This window comes from Aplidium turbinatum, chromosome 5 (genome assembly GCF_918807975.1).
Source record: "Aplidium turbinatum chromosome 5, kaAplTurb1.1, whole genome shotgun sequence".
In the NCBI taxonomy this organism is placed as follows: Eukaryota; Metazoa; Chordata; class Ascidiacea; order Aplousobranchia; family Polyclinidae; genus Aplidium; species Aplidium turbinatum.
In genome coordinates this window covers 9314173-9333861 of record NC_137476.1, presented here as the reverse complement: position 1 = coordinate 9333861, position 19689 = coordinate 9314173, and the positions used below count along the sequence as shown (strand labels likewise).

The 19689-nt window shown below is 36.5% G+C and overlaps 3 protein-coding genes across 4 annotated transcripts in view; 2 read left to right on the top strand and 1 right to left on the bottom strand.

Moving 5' to 3' along the window:
* LOC145770142 (b(0,+)-type amino acid transporter 1-like) overlaps positions 1-3002 on the top strand; it is a 32779-nt gene extending 29777 nt beyond the window's left edge. Inside the window, exons 9-11 of one of the 2 annotated variants that reach the window (XR_014289134.1) lie at positions 160-328; positions 826-1084; positions 1509-3002. Coding sequence is in view for 1 of the 2 variants with exons in the window: in XM_082581727.1 (XP_082437853.1) it covers positions 160-328; positions 826-983 (327 nt within the window). In the remaining variant the exon portion in view is untranslated. Of the gene's footprint in view, positions 1-159; positions 329-825 lie in introns of both variants that reach the window. The other variant, XM_082581727.1, reaches the window with a different exon arrangement.
* The window catches only part of LOC145770741 (uncharacterized), a 251215-nt gene that overhangs the window by 210292 nt on the left and 21234 nt on the right, over positions 1-19689 (top strand). The gene's annotated exons all lie outside the window — the stretch shown is intronic.
* Positions 3656-17139, bottom strand: LOC145770427 (72 kDa type IV collagenase-like). The gene is made up of 14 exons (XM_082582071.1): positions 16670-17139; positions 15930-16047; positions 14165-14288; positions 12864-13012; positions 12161-12295; positions 9361-9534; positions 9040-9213; positions 8608-8872; positions 7946-8079; positions 7294-7406; positions 6737-6878; positions 6103-6274; positions 5739-5848; positions 3656-4634 (listed from the first exon to the last, which is right to left on the bottom strand). Exons 1-14 carry the CDS (start codon positions 17117-17119, stop codon positions 4471-4473), a joined length of 2424 nt encoding a protein of 807 aa, XP_082438197.1. The 5' UTR covers positions 17120-17139; the 3' UTR covers positions 3656-4470.

Sequence of the window (19689 nt, the reverse complement as noted above, 5' to 3'; positions counted from 1 at the left end):
TTCTGAAACTGTTTTTACTAGGCTTACTACTAATTCATTACATTAATTAGACCTAGAGACAATAGCACATTAAGCTACATTACGGTACAAAAGTACAGTATTAATTAAATGTAGGCTATTTTAACTTATGTTTCAACTTATTCTTAATTTTTTTTGTAGGTGTTTTTGGTGATTCCTGCCTTGTGTACATTGGCCGCGGGATTCCTTATCGTGGCTCCAATTGTTGAAGCTCCATCGCTGACCTACTTATACGCAGCCATTTTTATTTTTGCTGGACTGATATTCTATTTTCCTCTCTGTTATTTCAAAAAGGTTCCACCTTTCATGGGTAAATGATTTTTCATCGGGTTTTATTTCTCCCTGACAATTTTCCCCGACAATAACTTTAATAATTTTTCGGATGTTTAACTGGTACATGTTTGTTTGAGTCTCGCCTTAAGCAGGCTTGCAAGGTAAATAGGCTACATTGTTTGAATCCGGTGATTTCCGGCATTTGTTTAATCACTGCCTGCCTCAGAAGAAAATGTTAGTTCTGCTTACACTTAAACTTCTAAATGATGGAAATGTTGCACGAAGCTTAACTTTAATGCTTTTAACTAAACTCAATGAATTGAGGAGCATATTGGGGTCGTGACCTCAAGTTAAAATCAACACTTTAGTCAATCCATCAGAAGAAACGATTACATACTAAACTGCAGTTTCCTGTAAGTTTTAACAGCTTAATTAAACAGTATGTGGCTCATACTAAACGTAGTTGAGATTACTTTTCTCCTAAAGAGTATTGTGTTTCCAATCACTGGTGACCATACATGTTTTCTTTTGCAGAGCCTCTCACTGCATTCCTCCAGGAGTTGCTAGAAGTAGTTCCTCCACCTGAATTTGAAGGAATAGAAGAAGATTCAATAGATGATGATGATGATTATAGCAGTGTCAGTAATCATGCTTCAGAGGAAAAAAAGGAATCATTTTCTGCTCAATTTTAACACTTCTCTCTTATCCTTTTGTCATTTTGATTATCTTTGATTCGTAACGCAGTAATAGCCTCCTTATAAACACAAGGACAGTTGAGTCTTTGGCCTAATGCCTACCATGGCCACCTTGAGATGCGGCCTGATTTGTCACATTTCGCAGATTTTGATTACAGCTACTGCTAGTGCTTGACTGACATTTTTTAAGATGTTTTTACTTTTTGAGGTTTCCTAATGACATAAAACTTTTTTGTTGCCTTAGGGAAGCAGTAGCAAATGAGAAAAAGTAAGTTGAAAAACGCAAAATCATACTGTTATTGAAAATTAACAGTCTGACTAAAATCTACAAAATCAAATTTTCTTTGTTTTTCAACATGTGAGGATGTTAAAACCTATTGTGTCATCTGGGGAAAAGAATAAAGAAAGCGTAAAAATCTAATTTTTAGAAAAATTTATTTAAACGTTCGCCCAAAATCAGAAAAACCTGAAAATTTCTGCAAAATGTGACAAATCAGGCCGTATCTTTAGGTGGCCATGTGCCTACATTTGGTTTTGCCACAACAAGTCAGCCTGCTTTTGTATGAATGAAATTCTAGTTTGAATTGAAACTCATTTGGGTTACTATATTCAATGATTTAATCTAAACTGATCACTTTCAAGTCTTTCAGTAATTTCTAGACGTTCTCAATTCTATTTGTCCAGGTCAGAAAAGTTGTATGACTTATTGTTGTTAAAGTATTTAGAAATGTATTAATACATAAAGTCCGGCCTAAACACTGTTAGTTTATCAATGTTTATATAAACTGAAGTCCGTTACCAAAAGATTTTATATTACAAACTTTTCCTTCATTCACAGCAAAATTCTTTAACGTGAGATTCTCAAGTATAGTTCTTTGGATTAACCCCACCCCCTTGGAGTAAACTAAACTTCTTTGTTGAAAAATTAACAACTGGAAGTAGCTGCTTGTTAATACAATGCGTATATTCTGGTCTGGAACAAATGATGGAGAATGAGCTCATGTTTTGAATCTACTTTCTCAAGCGTTTTGAACTCCCTTGTAAGAACAAAGACACAAATTCAAAATTCTGATCCGTAAAATCTTGTCAAAAGCAAACGTTTCTTAGAAATAATAAAAAGTTTCTGAAGACCCTTAACCTCCGTTCTAGCTTCTTGGTGTTTAGAGAATTGCGAATCATGAATTATTTGTAGGATCCATGTGAAAGGATTCAACCAAACGTATAAAATCAGTAAAAAAGCAACCAGGTTTGGTAACTGCAAATATTATATTAATGGAGCTTTCGCCGCCGTCAAGGCGGCTTCATCAGTGCTCTTATTCAAATATAAACATTTCTATTACATTACAGATTATTACATTATCACATTACAGATTCTATTTGAATAAGAGTACTGATGAAGCCGCCTTTACGGCGGCGAAAGCTCTACTAATAAAATATTTGTAGTTACCAAACCTAATTGCTTTTTTACTGATTTCTTAGAAACTGGATAAAATTACGCTTAGAAGTTTTTTCTTACTGATTTTTAAACACTCTTTCGAGAAAACTAACCGCTTAAAAACTAAATGCATAGCTTCTGATTGAAAATATCTGTGTACTGTAGAGTAAATTGACATTTCGAAACTTGGCAAAGAACAAGTGAGAATAAAAATTTTGGAAACTTCTGCTACAGGCATGTAGCTATAGTCTACTGTGAGAGATGCTAATATACATTAACTGTGTACAAGTCAAGAAAGTTCAGTTTCATTTATTGTGGAATAAGTTTTGCTTTCAGGTATTATTGTTACTGTTAGGCCTACATATCGCCAGTTGATGAAGTGTCTTGGATACAAACAAAAAACTTTTTAATGGAGGTGAATTTTCGCTTTCTGAACAGCATTTGAATTGTGATTGTATTTTTCTTGTGACGTTGTGTTTCTACATCTAAGCATTTGTAAAACTTTATATTACATTTTTTTATCATTCAAGCTCAGTAATTAATTGAAACAATATGCTGTCAAAGTAAATACAACAATTCATGTACAACATTATTTGTGCTTTGAAAAGTGTACAGTATAGTCGGTTTGGACCTGAAGCCTAGATGATCCAAGGTTAGACACCATTAGCCAAGGTGTTCTCTTTTTTAATTCTTTTTGAGATTTGAACACTCTCGTTAGACAATGGTTGATTTTCGGCCGGTTATGTATAGTTAAAAAGTGATTTTAGGTTTTTATATTTTTTCGCTTTTTGTAATTCATGTGAGAGAAAAAAACTACCACAAAAGTTCTGATACACCCAACATGAAATGTTCTCAACTACCAACAGCACCTAGACAGTGAGATTCGTTATTTCAACATTGATTCATCGTCAGCAGGCGTTGAAAAAATCTCAAACAAAAACACTTAGTCAATGGGAAACTTTCACTCTGTCAAACTCGGTGATCTGCCCTGCGTCAGTGGTTTAAAGCCTCTACATTTCTACAAGTATGCGAAACTGCTAGGAATAATCTATCAGAGGATTTCTTAGTCTGAGGATAAAGATTCAAACCAACCAACCAAGTTATAGGTCTAAAATCGATTGAAAGTTACATTTGCTATTCCAGCTCCTAGCTGCGTTGCCAAGGAAGTTCTGCTTAACATTTTTTCGACATGATTTCTCCACTGGCAGTTTGAAACAACTTAACATAATAAACAAAAGCTTATCAGCGTTTATTTACAAAAGTTCAATGTGTTTTATCAGAAATCGACATAGAAAAGCGAAATAAGCATAGATCAAAAATGAATTGAAAAAAGAATATCAATTCATGTACAAAAAAATAGAAACCAGGAAAACGATGAGCAATATTTTATTATGCTGTCTGTGGGTAATTAAAACTTGTTTAAAAACCATGATCATTAGCTATAACTTACACGATGCGTTTCAAAATGGCACAAAATTGACATTTAAACAAATCTGAAGTGACCTACAGTTATGATTCCTGGAATTTTTAAATCAATTCTTGCTTCCAACCAAAGAAACTTACTAGAGATAGTTATTCCAGCCAACAGATCAGTTCTTTTTCACATTGATTAACGTTTGTAAACGTTTCATCGACGTAAAAAAGGACTATCTTCAGGTTAGGACAACATATATAGCCTTTTCACAAATAATTTACAAATACATCCAGAACAAGGAAGTCTTGAACGACATGCAGTATTGTGAAACTCTAGTCTAGAGCAATTAAATATATAACAGAACAAAGAACAAAGATGTAAAAAATATCCTGAACCACACTTCAGACTTTTCAATCATTAACATTAAACCAAATGAGCTGCGAGCCCCCTTCTCAAAGAAAATAATACAAATGAAAAGATAGAAATGGCACAGTAGCTACTAGCCTATACAAATTTAAGATTGTGGTAATAAAAAACTCGAGAAATACGCAACATTATACACAAAAGTTTTTCCGACTCTCTTTATGAATGTTTGAGATTGTTGTGAAAAAGGAATGCCCTGTGCCCTTATGGAACTAAGGTATGCCCCTATCCCTTGTTCGCCTGTTCAGCAATGGGACTGCCTGGGCCGATCTTTCAGCGCATCCAAGCCATACATTCACCGGAAATGTCTCTGAAACCTCAACTTTGTAGTTGTGCAGGGCGTAGACGACGTTGTTCTTGATGAATAGAGATTGCCCTGTTTCAACAAATCAAATTTATTTATGGTTTTTCAAACAAATTTAAATCAAACTTTCAAAACCTTAACTTACACCTGTTCACAGTTTGTTAAATTAACAAGCCTAAAAAACTACCGCCCCACTGTAAATAATACAGTACATTATATTTCGTAACTTGATATGCAAGATTAGTTTCAGGACAGACAAGGAGTTGTTCAACAAAGTTGTAGGTGAATTGTTTTAGTGATAATAAAGACTGAGAGTGAGTATGAAAGCACAAAAGTCCCTTTTAATCCCTTTTTAGGATGCTATTAAAATTGTTCTATCAAAACACCGACATGTGTTTAGTGAAGGCGAGTCATCACCAGGGCCGGATTTAGCTGATGGGGGGCCCGGGGCACTTTTAGATCGGCGGGCCCCCGTGCAAAAAATTTTTTCAAGCCTACGGCGCGAAAAACCATCTTTACGTCTACAGTAGCATCAGTCCAGTACTGCACAGCATTTCGAAGAAACTTTAAAGGCCAAAAGGAAAAAAATAACACAAAATCACATTTTTTCCACATAGGGGGGCCCTTCAAAAGTTGGGGGCCCGGGGCAACTGCCCCCTCTGCCCCCCCCTAAATCCGGGCCTGGTCATCACGCTTTGAAATTGCAGAAAAGACACTTTTATCACTCGACAACTAAATCTCTAAAAAGTTTTCACCGGAGTAAACTTTAATATCAATCGTTTTTTGTGACTGGATTTACAAGTATAGCAACTGTAATTGACTTTTTGCTGAAACCACGGATGTTGATATTTCTAGTAGCATTATAGACCAACACCCGGGGCCATCATTGAGGGGATAATTTGTACCACTACAATTTCCGAGCCTCTTGGAAAAGTTAGTAGGCCCTAAAATCATCACAGGCCCGGGTCCAAAAGTATCTTCTGGACCCTTGTCAACGATTCTGCCTACAACCATACAGCAACAAAAGCAACCCCGCCTTATAAGCTTTTATCACATTAGCAAAGACAATGAATGTTAAAGTTAGAAAATCAAGCAAATTTTTTATTAAAGTCTAAAACAGTCTCGTCAGTCGGTAATCAAACCTTTTCCAATATTTGTATAATAATTTCTACTTACTCCGTTTAGTAGGATCCTCCACTGCAGCATCTAGATCAACGGGAAGCCTTCGCCATGTGCTTAGAGGCTTAGGATAACTCCTATCCATCTTTCCACGCTCTTCATTGAACCTGGTGAAGGTAAAAAAGTTTGAAAATCGTTTACCCAGAGATCAAGTGTGAAGGTTACGTTCATTAAGATTGACAACTTAGACTTGTAAAAGGAAAAAACGCAATCCCTAGAGGTTCGAAGATGAGACATTTTCCTGTACTTTTAGTTCAAAAAGTGGGTCTTTTAAAAAAAACTGTTTGTTTATTTGAGAAAAAAAACAAAGAGGATACATGCGATTTGAACAGAATCAAAAAAGTAACCATAGAATGATTACCTGTAGAATTTATTCTTCACATAGAAATATGTTCGCTTTCTGTTTCTTGACCTCAGCCAGTTTAGAGCTGCATCCACTTTCATGCCTGCTTTGGAAGGAAAGCCAAGCACTGTCAACTTCTTTGGGTATCCTGCCCGTAGTTGAAAGGCGTCATAGACCCAGTATCTGAAGCCTGAATAACATGTTGAAGTGAAATCATTGTGTCATTTTAAGTCAAATACACTTTTATAGCAGATAGCCTGTCTTTATTTTGTCATGTCTAGATTTACGTATGATGATTAAAGATTTTAGCGATTGCACGTATGCACGTATTGCACGATTGCACAAGGACAATGCAAGGAAGCCGATGTGCGTAATATGTCCTCAGAGCCGTTGAGAGGATAATTTGGACCCGGTACCAATGAGACTCTAGGGCCCCAAATCAAGACATTTCCAATAAACACGCCCTGCATTCAAAGAACACGCGGTGGTTTCTTCAAGCTTCCAGGACCTATGGAAAGGTTGCAGCCTTTAAAATCATCCCTGGCGAGGACCCAAAAGTACCTTCTGGACCCCCCAGTCAACGCTACTGTGTGTCCACTTTGAAAAATGTTAATGAGCATATCGAAACGAAGCCATTTTTTATTTCACATACCTTTAAAAAACACAAGTGCGTCGTCTCCTGGTCGCTTATAAACCGCGTCGATAGAGCTTGGCAACCCTGGCCATTGCTCGGATATGACGAATGGTCCTCTTTTTTCTTCTTTCACATCAAACATTCGCCAAAAATTTCGGCCCTTAAATAAACGTACAAATTATTTCAATAAATCAACCACAAGGATGAAGATTAAGCCCAATGTCAAAACACTACGCTATTGATGAGATTAAAGGTGCTTTAATTCTAACTAAAAACTAATACAAGGTAAAATCGTTGTCTGTCAAAATCCTCTTTGTGGACATCCAGAACTGCCCTATACCACCAAAATAAAAATTTCTACCGGGACTTTACGTGTGTTCATTGGACTATGTCTACATGGACCGAAGAGTTATGAAGCTTATAATACTTTTTATCCTGAGTTTACTTCTACACTACTTGAAGCATTCGTATAGAAATGCGGCTCAGTGAAAGGACACTCCCTCCGGTAAAGTTGAGCGCAATCTTCAAAAAGATCACTTTTGGTAGGGATAAGAAATTGCCACCAAACAACTCACCTTAAAGACAAACATCTCTCTTCCAAAGTACAACAAAGCATCAATGCTCTTGTTACCGCAGATCTCTTCATCTGAAGGATCAGTTACAATTACTGGCTTCTCATCAGGTGATGCTGAAAGGAAAATTGAAGCTGAGTTTCAAAACTGATACTTTATCATATCGTTAAGAATCTTTCTTGGTGCATTTAACCTATTATTTGATGTCATAAATGGAAACGTTTGTTGTTGATGGCGGGTAGCTCGTTTTTATCGAGCCTACTTGTCTATCGCCTTCAGAATTTACAAATATAAGGTAGGGTTTGCACTGTTATTGCATTAATCATTATGATGGACAGTCAAAGCCAAGCTTGGACATGACATTAATAGAATATATCTTTATCATCTACAATTTAAGCTACACGTGTCAATTCTATAAACAAGTGAATTTTAAAAATAGTTTTCTCAACAAAACAAAATACAAATCGTCATGGTAGACCTATTTTGATGCAAGAAGGATTTGTTGTTTAGTTTGAATAGCGCGTTGGTAACAACCAAAGCATCACACAAAGGTTGTGTAACTTCCTCTATCATTCCTATCTGGATGTTAATCTAGTTTTGGCTGTTCACCAGACCATGTAAAGAATTGGAACCGAGTCAATTCTTAAGTTCTCACCATCTGTCAGTGTGAGGTCACCACCACACTTTTCAAGTCTGAGAGGATTCAACCTCGATGTACGTTTAGAATAAAGACTCAAAGCTCCTCTTCTGTCATCTTCGGGGAGTTTGAAGTTTTGAAAGTTCTGATACCTGAAAGGGAAAGAAAATTTCTTTGATACAAAGTTGATGCTTTGATTATAGATATAATCTTTCATCATCATTACAATGTTCTCAGAATTGCAATAGATGTTGACCTTATCTCTACACTGAGTCAGTACATTAGTTACATCCTCAGTACATTCTTCAGTGCATTAGCAGTATCATCAGTGCATTAGCTATATCAAACGGAAGATGTTATATGGATTCTTTTCTCACAAACAGCAAATAAAAACCGAGAAAGTTTAAACTTATGCTTTCCAGGCACAGTCACCAGGAGAGCACTGGCAAAGCCATTAACGTGCTTAATCTACTGAGTAGAAATCTTTACAGTTTGGAATTTGAAATCATCACAATATGAAGGGGGATGACTGGACTTTTCAGAGGATTATTCCTTTATCAGCAGGACAAAGCAAATTGAAAGTTGATGTTGGTCAAGCGGATGGCACGATGCTTGAAGATGCAGGGAGTTACCAACTTTGCATAGACAAAAATACACTAGAAAATATTTACAGTACTTACATTGGGTACATCAAAGCACTTTGTTCAAAAGAGTGATCCAGTCCTATGGCGTGGCCGAACTCGTGAGCGGCAACCAAAAAGAGGCTGTATCCTGAGCTATGACAGAAGCCATACTTCTGGTCTCTGTCGTAGTCTGCCGTGGTAGAACACCAGGGCAGGTAGTCATTTCTTCCGATGATGGTGCAATCCGAATATGTGTTGCCGTTGAAAGTGAAAGGGAAGACGCATGAGGCTCCTTCAGCATTGCCTCCAAATGTTCCATGAGCTAAATCGAACAATGTAACGTTAATTAAATTCTTTTTCGCATCAAACTAAGCTCAATTGAATCCAAAACGAAAAAAGTGACATTGTGGAATGCAATAAACTTATGCTGCAATTTTTAACTACTAGTTCACATTAAAGAGCGTAAAAATTAGTTAAAGCTTTCGTTACCTCTGTCTGGACAAAAGCCCCACTTGGTGTCATCATCAAAATTGCCCGTCGTGGCACACCAACGGTAGCCATCAGAACGACCTTCGTAAGTGCAAGAATCATATGACTTTCCTTGGAATATAAACGGAAAAGTGCACGGGTCTCCCTTGCCATTACCTCCGTATGTGAAAAGAGCTGAAAAAATGAAAAATTAGATATTGAATGGAAAGGTCAAATTTAAATATTGGAATAGTGAACCACATTACCACACAAAGCTGAACTATTGTTGACGTAAAAACAGAGAAAAGAGAATAATAGGAGAATTAAATAATAAACACTTACTTTCTTGTGGACAGAATCCATACTTTCCGTCTTTGTCGAAGTTGCCAGTGGTAGAGCACCACTCTAAACCATCATTACGGCCAACAGCCGTGCAGGTGGTGTACTCCTGGTCTTCAAAGATGAACGGGAAGACACACGGGGCTCCGTCAGAATTTCCGTAGTATGTTTCGCTCTCTAAAAATCATGTCACACACATGCTTTCAGAAATGCTTCAAATTAGCTCATCTTTAAGGAATAAAACTAACGAAGGCAAGTACAAAGAATACAATTAGAAAATTATTTTTGCAGTGTAGGCTACATTACACCATGCACAGGGCCCACAAGAGGGGGGGACAACCGGTGCATTGCACCGGGGCCCGGTGAGTTCAAGGGGGCCCGACAAAATGTCTAAATTCACGCGTTAAAGTTGATTTCAACGATTTTGTATAAAATATTGTTTTTTCTATTAGTTCCGTATGTCGATTGGGCCCCCTCATAGGTATGCCTTTTTTTAAAACCACAGAATTTTCCATTTTTTGGGTTCAAGAGGCCCGACAAAATGTTTAAATTTGCGTGCTCAGGTCGATTTTGCATAAAATATTGTTTTTTATGTTAGTTTCGTATTTCGATTGGGCCCCCTCATAGGTAGCCTATAGATGCCCTTTTTCAAAACAACAAAATTTTCAATTTTTTGAGTTCATGGGGCCCGACAAAATGTTTAAATTTGCGTGCTCAGGTAGATTTTGCATAAAATATTGTTTTTTATATTAGTTTCGTGTTTCGATTGGGCCCCCTCATGAGTATGCCCTTTTTCAAAACTACAGAATTTTCAATTTTTTGAATTCAAAGGGCCCGACAAAATGTTTAAATTTGCATGCTCAGGTCGATTTTGCATAAAATATTGTTTTTTATATTAACGGTAGTTTCATATTTCAATTGGGCCTCCTCATGGGTAGGCTATGCCCTTTTTTCAAAACTACAGAACTTTTAATTTTTTTAGTTCAATGGGCCCGACAAAATGTTTAAATTTGCATGCTCAGGTCGATTTTGCATAAAATATTGTTTTTTATATTAGGCTACTGGTAGTTTCATATTTCGATTGGGCCCCCTCATGGGTATGCCTTTTTGCAAAACTACAGAATTTTCAATTTGTTGAGTTCAAGGAGCCCGACAAAATGTTTAAATTTTCATGCTCAGGTCGACTTTGCATAAAATATTGTTTTTTACTTCATATTATATTAGTTTTGTATTTTGATTGGGCCCCCTCATGGGTATGCTTTTTTTATGACTACAGAATTTTCAATTTTTTACTTTCAGGAGGGCCTGACAAAATGTTTAAATTTGCGTGCCAAGGTCGATTTTGCATAAAATATTATTTTTTATGTTAGTTTCGTATTTCGATTGGGCCCATCATGGGCATTCTTTTTAAAAAACTACAGAAAACACGTATTGCAGTGTGAATGAATATTTCAGTTTATTTCAATGTTTTAATTTCAGTGGTGTTTTAATGTGAATATTTGAGTGTGTACGGTATGTTTTAATAAGCAATTGATTGGTCAGGTTAGGTTACAGTCATTACACAGAAGGTATTCCAGATGCATTTTTTCTGACATCTTGTCAATTTTCCTTTTTATTTGTTTTCACTAAGTATTTCTTAGCAGTCTTCTCCAGCCAGGCCAATCCAATCTTACTCTTGAATTTCAGGAACAGTGTCAATATTAACTCAAAACAGCCATTCTGTAGTTATGCAGGGTATTTGTAAAGGATTCGATATCGATACATAGTATGTATAGTGATAGATGTAGGTACATTTACATTGATAGGACATGAAAATATAAATACATCAACTTTGTTTTCTACTGATCGCTTGCTGTAGAAATGAAGAGAAAGTGATCCTCAATCCTGCTTGAATGCAGTTTCACTTAAACAAGCAAAGAAAACTAAAGGAGTAACAATAAGAAGCAGCCTATTGATCCTGAAATGAAGTTGGTATATATATATATATTTCTTAATGTCATGAACAATAGCAATGCATTCATCCAAGTTTGGTCTCCTAGTCTCTGCTGATTTTAAGGTCAGAAATGATATTGTACAGTATGTTGATGTAAAGCTGTATGCACACATATGCAATACTACATGTATTGCTACATGTGTCAGGTTGTCAGCCATGCCGGATAGTGTTGCCATTTTTATCTTCAAAGTGGATATTTTTACCCACTTTTTGCCATGGTTACATTCAGGTGTTGCCAGAGTTAGGATTCTTTGCCCAGGACTAAAAAAAATTTCCAAAATATGATACCCTACAAGTTTTTGTTTTTAACAGCTATAAACTTTTCCTCAAATTTGGGCAGAATTCCTTATCTGGCAACACTATTGAGGCTATATTTACACTACCTAGTGTAACTATAGCCACAGCCTTTATTCTTTGTGTATAACTAGTGTGTATCTGTGAATTTAAAGTCATAAACACCAGTACAATACCGGTACTGCATTCTTTGTGAAATGGTGGAGTGTTAATACTTGAACCTAATGTATTCTTTGTATTATTTTTTAAACAGGTCTGGTTTTAAAATAAAAACACTGTGCGGAACACCATGTATGCATTGGCCTTGTGGATTAACGCGCACCGCAAATTTTGTTTGTGATTTGTGAGTTATCATGCGACATGTCGCGCTGGGGGGCCCGGCAGCAACATCTGCACCGGGGCCCGGCAGGGCTCTTGGAGGCCCTGACCATGCAACTCAACTAGGAAGAGCAAACGCAGTTGGAATGTGAATTAAATAATTTGATTTTATAATTACTGAGGTTACTGTACCCCTACCTTTGCCGGTTCCCAAAGTCCAATACTCAGCTTCGTCGAAGTGTGTGTCACCGGCGATAGAACTTCTTCCAGCTGTGAAAGCATGTGCTAGTAAGCCGTTCTTCTCGTCGAAAGGATATCCATCTCCATGTTCCTCTGTAAAAGCAACATGGTGTTACGTTCGTATAACGTCATATTGATGCATCCACAAGGTCAATGAAAGAACAGTCAAAAAAGCGGATTGTTCTGGAACAGGAAAGCCACTAAAGAATCCACGACTTGCAGACCACCCGACGCTTGTTGAGTATTTGTTAAACTTCTAAATGGTTTCTAACATTCAAATCAACTTTTCACTACCATAAAAGATTTCTCTTGAGAACTTGTTTACGATGACAACCAAAGCCTATCTAATTTCTAATAGCAAAACTTTTGAGCTTTTTAGGGTCATTGTATGGTCTTGTGAAACTTGTTTTCTCGGTACTGATTAAATAGTTAGCCTAGCAGAAATAGAATTCAAAAGTTACACATAAGGTCTTTGCAGTGACCTGCAGGGGTTTGCAGCATTTCCCTGAGTTTACAATATAAAACTGTTAAAATTTCAATACCAGCAAACAGGAAAGCAATGTGTGAGATTAGGCCCACCCAAAACGTGTTGAATGCACATGAAACTTTTTTCATTAAAATAGCCTCCACGCCACACTAAAAGTCATCAATAGTTGCTTACTATATCCGAAGTAAATGATCATGTCGGCGTTATCACTATCTTCTGTTTCAACAAAGTCCAATTCGATGACTTCCTCCCAGACACGGAATGCTCTTTTCAGCGCATTCCTTACTTGACAAGGACTCATATCTGGAGTGTAGCCTTTAATTCTGTAAATAAGAATTTTATTACTTTTCTGCAGAGATATGATAGGCAGTTTCAGCTTTTGTAATGTCATGATGTCTTGTGAGAGAGCAATGAAGCATCTAAGTCTTCAAAATCTCCTACAAAAATTGTAACCCTTGCTTAACCCAATAGTGTAAACTCCACAGTATTTTGGTTCTCTTATTCTCATATCTCCCTACGGTAAGTTATATGAAATTGGAGTTTGAAATCAATGCAAAAGTGTACTCCGTTTGGTAAAATTTCCCAAATCTAAATAGTATGTTGTCCACGACAATAGATCTGACAAAACCATACAACAATGCACACAAATGATTACACCTGACCGAATCAATGATGTATGAATCCTTGCTACTTTAAAGCGGTGGAATTAGTGAAAAATCAATGACAGTCCAGCAAAATGTTGTTTGAGTTTGTGCTACCAATGGATCTGTTTTTGTACAATGTACATCGTGTGCAATGACAAGGGGCTAAAGAGAATGTCCCTTTTCATGCTTTGTGATTCAACAAGCTTGCGATGATGGCAAATTTGCTGTTGAATAATGCTCACAACGTTTTGCTTCATTTCCTTTGTCTCCACACAACCCTGTGACGAGTTCTTAAATATTTAAGCAGTGAATTATTTTTTCGATATGACGCAGATTACAATGGAAAGAATGGAGTTCTTAGTCAATTTAAAAAAGTGTTGTTGTTTTTACCCTTTTGGATATTTGAAGCAGGGTGTTGAGTTGAGTTACTACAAAACAGCATAATCTGCTGCTATGCAAGAAGCTCAAAAATTAGCGGTTTTTCTTTATTCCCAGTGTTTGACAAAATATCACAATGAGCAATCAGTCATTTCCATATTGATTCAACCTTGAACTGACGTCAAAGAGCTTTGATTTGCTGGTTAGAAAGCGGTAAGTCTGATGCTTATACAACCTCCATCATGGAACAAGAGGATAAAAACCAAGAAACTTTCGCAAATCACATGCTGTATTCAGGGGCGTATTGAGGGTGTTGGGGAGAAAGGGAAATTTTTCCCAAATTTTTGTGCTGGCTGCGCCCCTGAATATAGCTGTATTTGTGTTATATAATGAAACGGTATCATGTAAGTCAGCTACACGTGAGTGCAACACGAAATTTTTCTTTGCACTTACATGTATGTAACTGGATTGTGGGTCCAATGTTCGTTATTGGCAAATGTTTGATAATTGGCAGGGGGGTCAGGATAGCCACATCTTGCTGCCATCATGTAGGATACTGTAACATCGTCTAGTTCACCTGGGAAAAGCAGAAAATAATTAAGTTTTAATGTTGTAAATTATGGATTATAATGATGATCGTTACTTTACACGTAGCCTAATGAGAACTTTTATAGATTAAGTAATTTTGCATGACATTTACTACAGCCTACTATAATTGATTTGGCTGGACATGAAATCCGATTCAAGCATATGAGAAGCAGAATCGAGGGTAAAGACATTAATATGTCAGACCATAAGTTGGAAAAAGCAAACTTGTGAAACAGCAGCACTTTTCTTTGTGTAAACTTAGCTGTGTTCAGAAAGTCCACTAAATAAATCATCAGCGTGCAACGTCGCCAAAGCAAATACAATAAAAGTCAAAATTGTGCTGAGTACACACGAACAACAACACAGCGGCGATTGATGGGCTCAAACCACAAACATTCTTTCCCTTTACTTTGTTTGTGTTTGTTGGTTATTTTCGCATTTGTTCGACGTTTATTCAACAAACATTTAACATTCTTGTAATGTAACCAGGGCAGCTGCCATAAAAAGTTGTCTTTGCATAAAATCATCAAGTTGTCAACGCCTCTATCATATTCGCATTTTAATTTATAACTTAAATTGTTTCAGAAAAAAATATTTTGTTTAAAAATCGAAAAATATTCAAGCGCGTCAAATGACTTCACCAGATTTATTTTCAAGTTTTCCGATTGTGCTTTCTAAAAGGCTTACGCCAAGATAAAAGCAATAAAAACTGTCTCAAACGGAAGCGATTAAGACTCTCTCTTTAAAACCAAATGCAAACTCATTTCGCTTTTCAACAGGAAAAGATCAGAAATGATGACCTCATTATATTTGCTCAATTTATTGTTTGAACAACAGTTTGAAGTTCAGGGGATCACAAAGTGTTTTCGTTCAGTCTTTGTTTTTGCGCGGTTGGTTCGCCAGCACCAGAGCCAACAAAATATTTGCAACATTTAAAAATATTTTCAGCATCACTTTGTAGAAGAAATCCATAGTACAAGGAATTAATGCGCCGAAATAATCACCTAGCCTACTTCATTCACATGATCATGAATGTCGTCACATGAGTGACGATCACTCGTTCAGAAAAATCATGACCACAAGTGAATTAACTTTTATGATAGGTGACAGAGATTTGAAAAAAGTAAAAGCGACAAAATGAGAGCGCTATTACTACTTGCCAGTTACCGAAATAAACAGTTTAAAGTTTGGCAAGGCCGCAACACATTAGATTTAGAACAATTTTAAAACGTAGAAAACAAAGAAAAAAAAAAGAAATAAAGAAAAAAGTTCAACATTTATGCAAGTAAATAATGTAGTGTAAATAATGTAAACAGATAGCTACACATCAAGTTTTTCTAGTGTACCTATTATTTCAATTTTTTGGGAAAGAACAAAGCATCATTTTTAATTCTTTATCAGCTACTTAAAATAATACTTTTCCAACCTTTGACCGTTTTGGCAGAGTAGAAACATTTGAGATGCCACAGATTTGGGGAAACCTTGAGTTGTTTGAGAAAATTTCATGAAACCTCACTTCTTCATATTTCACAAGTTGTTTAAAATAACATAGGCTATCATTCATTGTTTAACATCAAATAAACAATAAAAAAATGCAACTAATTATCTAATAGAACAAGTTCGCAGTTACCTGTTTGGTTCAGGCCGTAATTTCGTTGCATGAGGCTCACCATGGCGTTCATGTTAGAAATTCCACCTCCCGTATTTTCAAGGCCCTCTGGGACGTACTTTGCTCGAATGATGAATTTCTAACAATTGCAACAATAGCTTTCAGATCATGTATTTACTGATGCGATGGTAACATGTTGGTTCGGTACAATAACGCTAGTCCTTTGCATTGTAGCCTACTTTTCTTGGGAGGTACAAGACTTTAGCTTACTTTAAAGTACCGTACTGCAAGCAACAGTATCTGTAAGCATTTCGAACCCTTCTTCAAATATTAAAAGTTGAGTAACTGTTGCCTCGTACATAAGCAAGCTACTAAAACAAGGTTTTGTCCTTAATTCGGTTAAAACGGAAAATCTTCATGCAGTAGGATTATATTTTGTGCACATTTTTCTTCACACCTCAAAATGTGAAAATAGTTTTTCTCATAAAAATTCATTGCATAAATAGTTTCAAATAATTATTTAATGCATCACTTCCAGGGTTACTTTGCAGTTGTAATATTGTTTCACTTTTTTGAGTTTCCACCCAGACTTGTAGTCAGTGTGAGGAGGATAAAAAAAACTAAAGAACAATTTTAACATCTCACTTCAATTATGCAAAGAACAAGAACAGATTGCAATATCGTTGAGTAGGCTACGGGATTTTACAAATTGTAAACCATGTATTAGGTGCTCATTTTTCGATTGCATGCTTATTGCTTACCGTAGCCACATCTAACTTATCAGCTTCACTCATTTGGGCAAGATTGTCCGCAACTGGAGCAGAAAGGAGGGGGTTTGGTGGGGTACTTGGTCCTGGCGAAATGATGTTACTAGGGTTGACACGTCCAGGGGCCGCACCACTGGTCCCCATGTTTGCAGACAGTTGGGGTCGGCGTTGGCGAATAAATCTAATGCTTGGGGCTGACCCAGGAGCGCCCCTAGAACTAGTCAAACCACTTGGAGTTCTTGGCAGTCGAATCCCTTCAAGATAACCATTTTGTCCATTTGGTCCCAATAACCTAGATTGATCATTCTGATTTCGGTTTCTAAAGTTAACCGCTTGAGAGTGGTGTCTATGGTGAGGTCGATTTCGACTTCTTCTAGGGGCAGCATGTAAAGTTACAGTTAAAAAAGCCAGAAAGATGGCAATAATCCGTAGTCCGGATTTCATTTCAATATGTTTTGTAGCCTATTTCTGAAACGTAGAAAAACTTGACTGAAATAATTTTTTAGGCCGTAATGTAACAAGTTAAAATAGCCTACCTATGGGTGATTCTGTCAGTGTTAGTAATTCAATTTCTTTTTGCATTCGTTGTTTAAATGCAATTCGTAATTCGTTCAAACTCTGCTTAGCCTGGACTCTACAAATGAGCTTATCAACAGCCTCGTACAATTTTTAACAAAGAATACATTGTTGTTTTCTATTTCAGAAAAAAACAGCAAGGCTTCTTGCCAAATTTTTCTCAAAAAAAGATTCACCTTTCTCAAAGTATTGCCTTCTCTGAACAAGTGAGCCGGAAAAAATCCAACTTTTGTGCATTTGAAGGGAAAATCCTTTCTTTATTGGTTTTGCCGTCATGCTTGATCTGCTCAATCGCTCAGGTAGCTGATAACAAATGAGCACTCCAGGTGCAATTTCATCGCTCACGATTGCACGCAATAGTGACGATTAGACAGCAATCAATAGCTTTTAGTTGGTTGTATTTTCTTTTTCTTACAATGGTACAGACTGTATACAGACAGCCAATAGAAAGTTTCAACAAGTGGTGTCTAGACTAACAAATGAGCAAAATTATGCAATGCTTAAAATTAGAAGTTTACATAATAGTCAAACCATTTGCATTAACGCATAACTCCAATTTCGTATAATTGTGCAATAGATTGAGTTTCGCTTTTAGCAGCATGATCGTTGCTTACTTGCAAAGTTAACCTTGCAAGTGGTTAAAATTAGCCTAAGTTTAAAATTTTTTTTTTCTTATTTTTTGATCATTATTAAATTATGGATTTGATAAATTTCATTATCTTTTGGATATTTTTCAATCAAAATTTTCTATCAATTTTTTATTTGCTTGTTTCGTTTCATCATATTAGCCTTTACTCATACTTTATTCAAAAGTTTCAATAAGAAAAGTTTCTCAAATATCTTTAGTGAGGGCATCTCTTACGTTTTAAGTTACTTACTGCACAATTCGCACCGTTTTAGAGTAGGCGATTTCACATCAAATGCAACAAATTTTGAGTCTGCAAAACTTACAGCTTTTGTTATAAAAAGTATAACCGAGTTTTAAATTCCAAAAAAATCAAATTAACCGCACTTACAACTTAAAGAGCTTCTCTGACAACAATCACAGAACGTGCTACTGGACCTAAACTAAGAGTTATTTATCATAGTCCTGTTAAATTTTAACCCTGTGCACAAGCTCACTTCTTCAACAGAGAATGTTATGAGTAGACAAAGCAATAGGACACGAGCTTATATACTGCAAATTTTTAAATCTTCTTCATTCAACCCAATGAGCAACAGAAACGTTGTGGCTTTCGTATACGCATTGAAGTGATTCACAACTGACCAGTGGTAATAACAGACGGAAGGAAGCGACCATAAATTTATGGTTTAAGTCAGGAACAACTAAATTAAGACCCGCGGGCGAAAATAGTCCCGTCACAAAACGGATGGAGCATGCGACGTTGTGAAATAGAATTTGTTGATAGAAATTTAGCACGCCATGAGTATGAAATCTAAGAAAATCCGCGGCCAAGTATCAGGCTTATTAGGCAAGCAGTTTTTCGCCTGTGGGTTGCCTTGACATTTGAATGGACGCCAATGATTTGTAAACACTGAAATATCAAATGCAGAGCTTTCGTTTTCACCAACATGTATTGAACAGATAACTATAGGCTGGTTACAAGGTCTGCGATCGTAAATCGTAAGATACCGGTATCCTGCCCTCAATGAAAAATGTTTGTGAACCCCTGGCTTAAATAATCAGAGAAAAACAGTAAATTCACTTTGTTACTGGTGATAACAACTTTTCTGATCATTTTCATTCTCCTTAACCCAATCATCATTTTAATCTTTTCGCTTTCCATCAATCATTGACGATGAATTATGACAAGTGAAGCTACCATTATAAATTCGTGATTAGTTTGATGATTTATACCTCAGCTGTATCTTATCTTCTCCTACGCTAGTAACATTTTTGTTTATACGTCCGTTTCCGTATTTGGCAAAGAAGGAAATCACAGTTGACAAAGTTTCCGAAAAGTGACTTTCTCCTAAATATCGCAAACAAACTGTTGTGTTTTCGAATGCAACTAGTTGTTATTAGCTTGACCCCTGTCCGCTGACTCATGCAAACTGTTTTTGTGACGTTTTGAGTGAACAACCTCTTTTGGGGTAAAGCAGTCATGGGGGATTTTCAAACTTAACAACAAAATTTCAACATGGAAAATCATGACATCATTCAATAAGCAAACATCTTCCTTCATACATCGCAGCCTATCAATGTCATACAATAGTTCAAGCACGTCACCTAAGGGAATTACCCAGCTTACGGACGTGATGTTATCCACAAATTTTAAGGACTGGCTACATTTTTCAATAATTGCTGTTTAGTTATTTGTTTTTTTGTTTTGTTTTATCGAAGGGGCTGTTTTTACCCGCTTGTTGCCATGGTTGCAATTAAAAAGCATTGTTTCGTGGCAAGTGTTGCCAGAGTTAGGATTAAAGCTAGAGTGGGT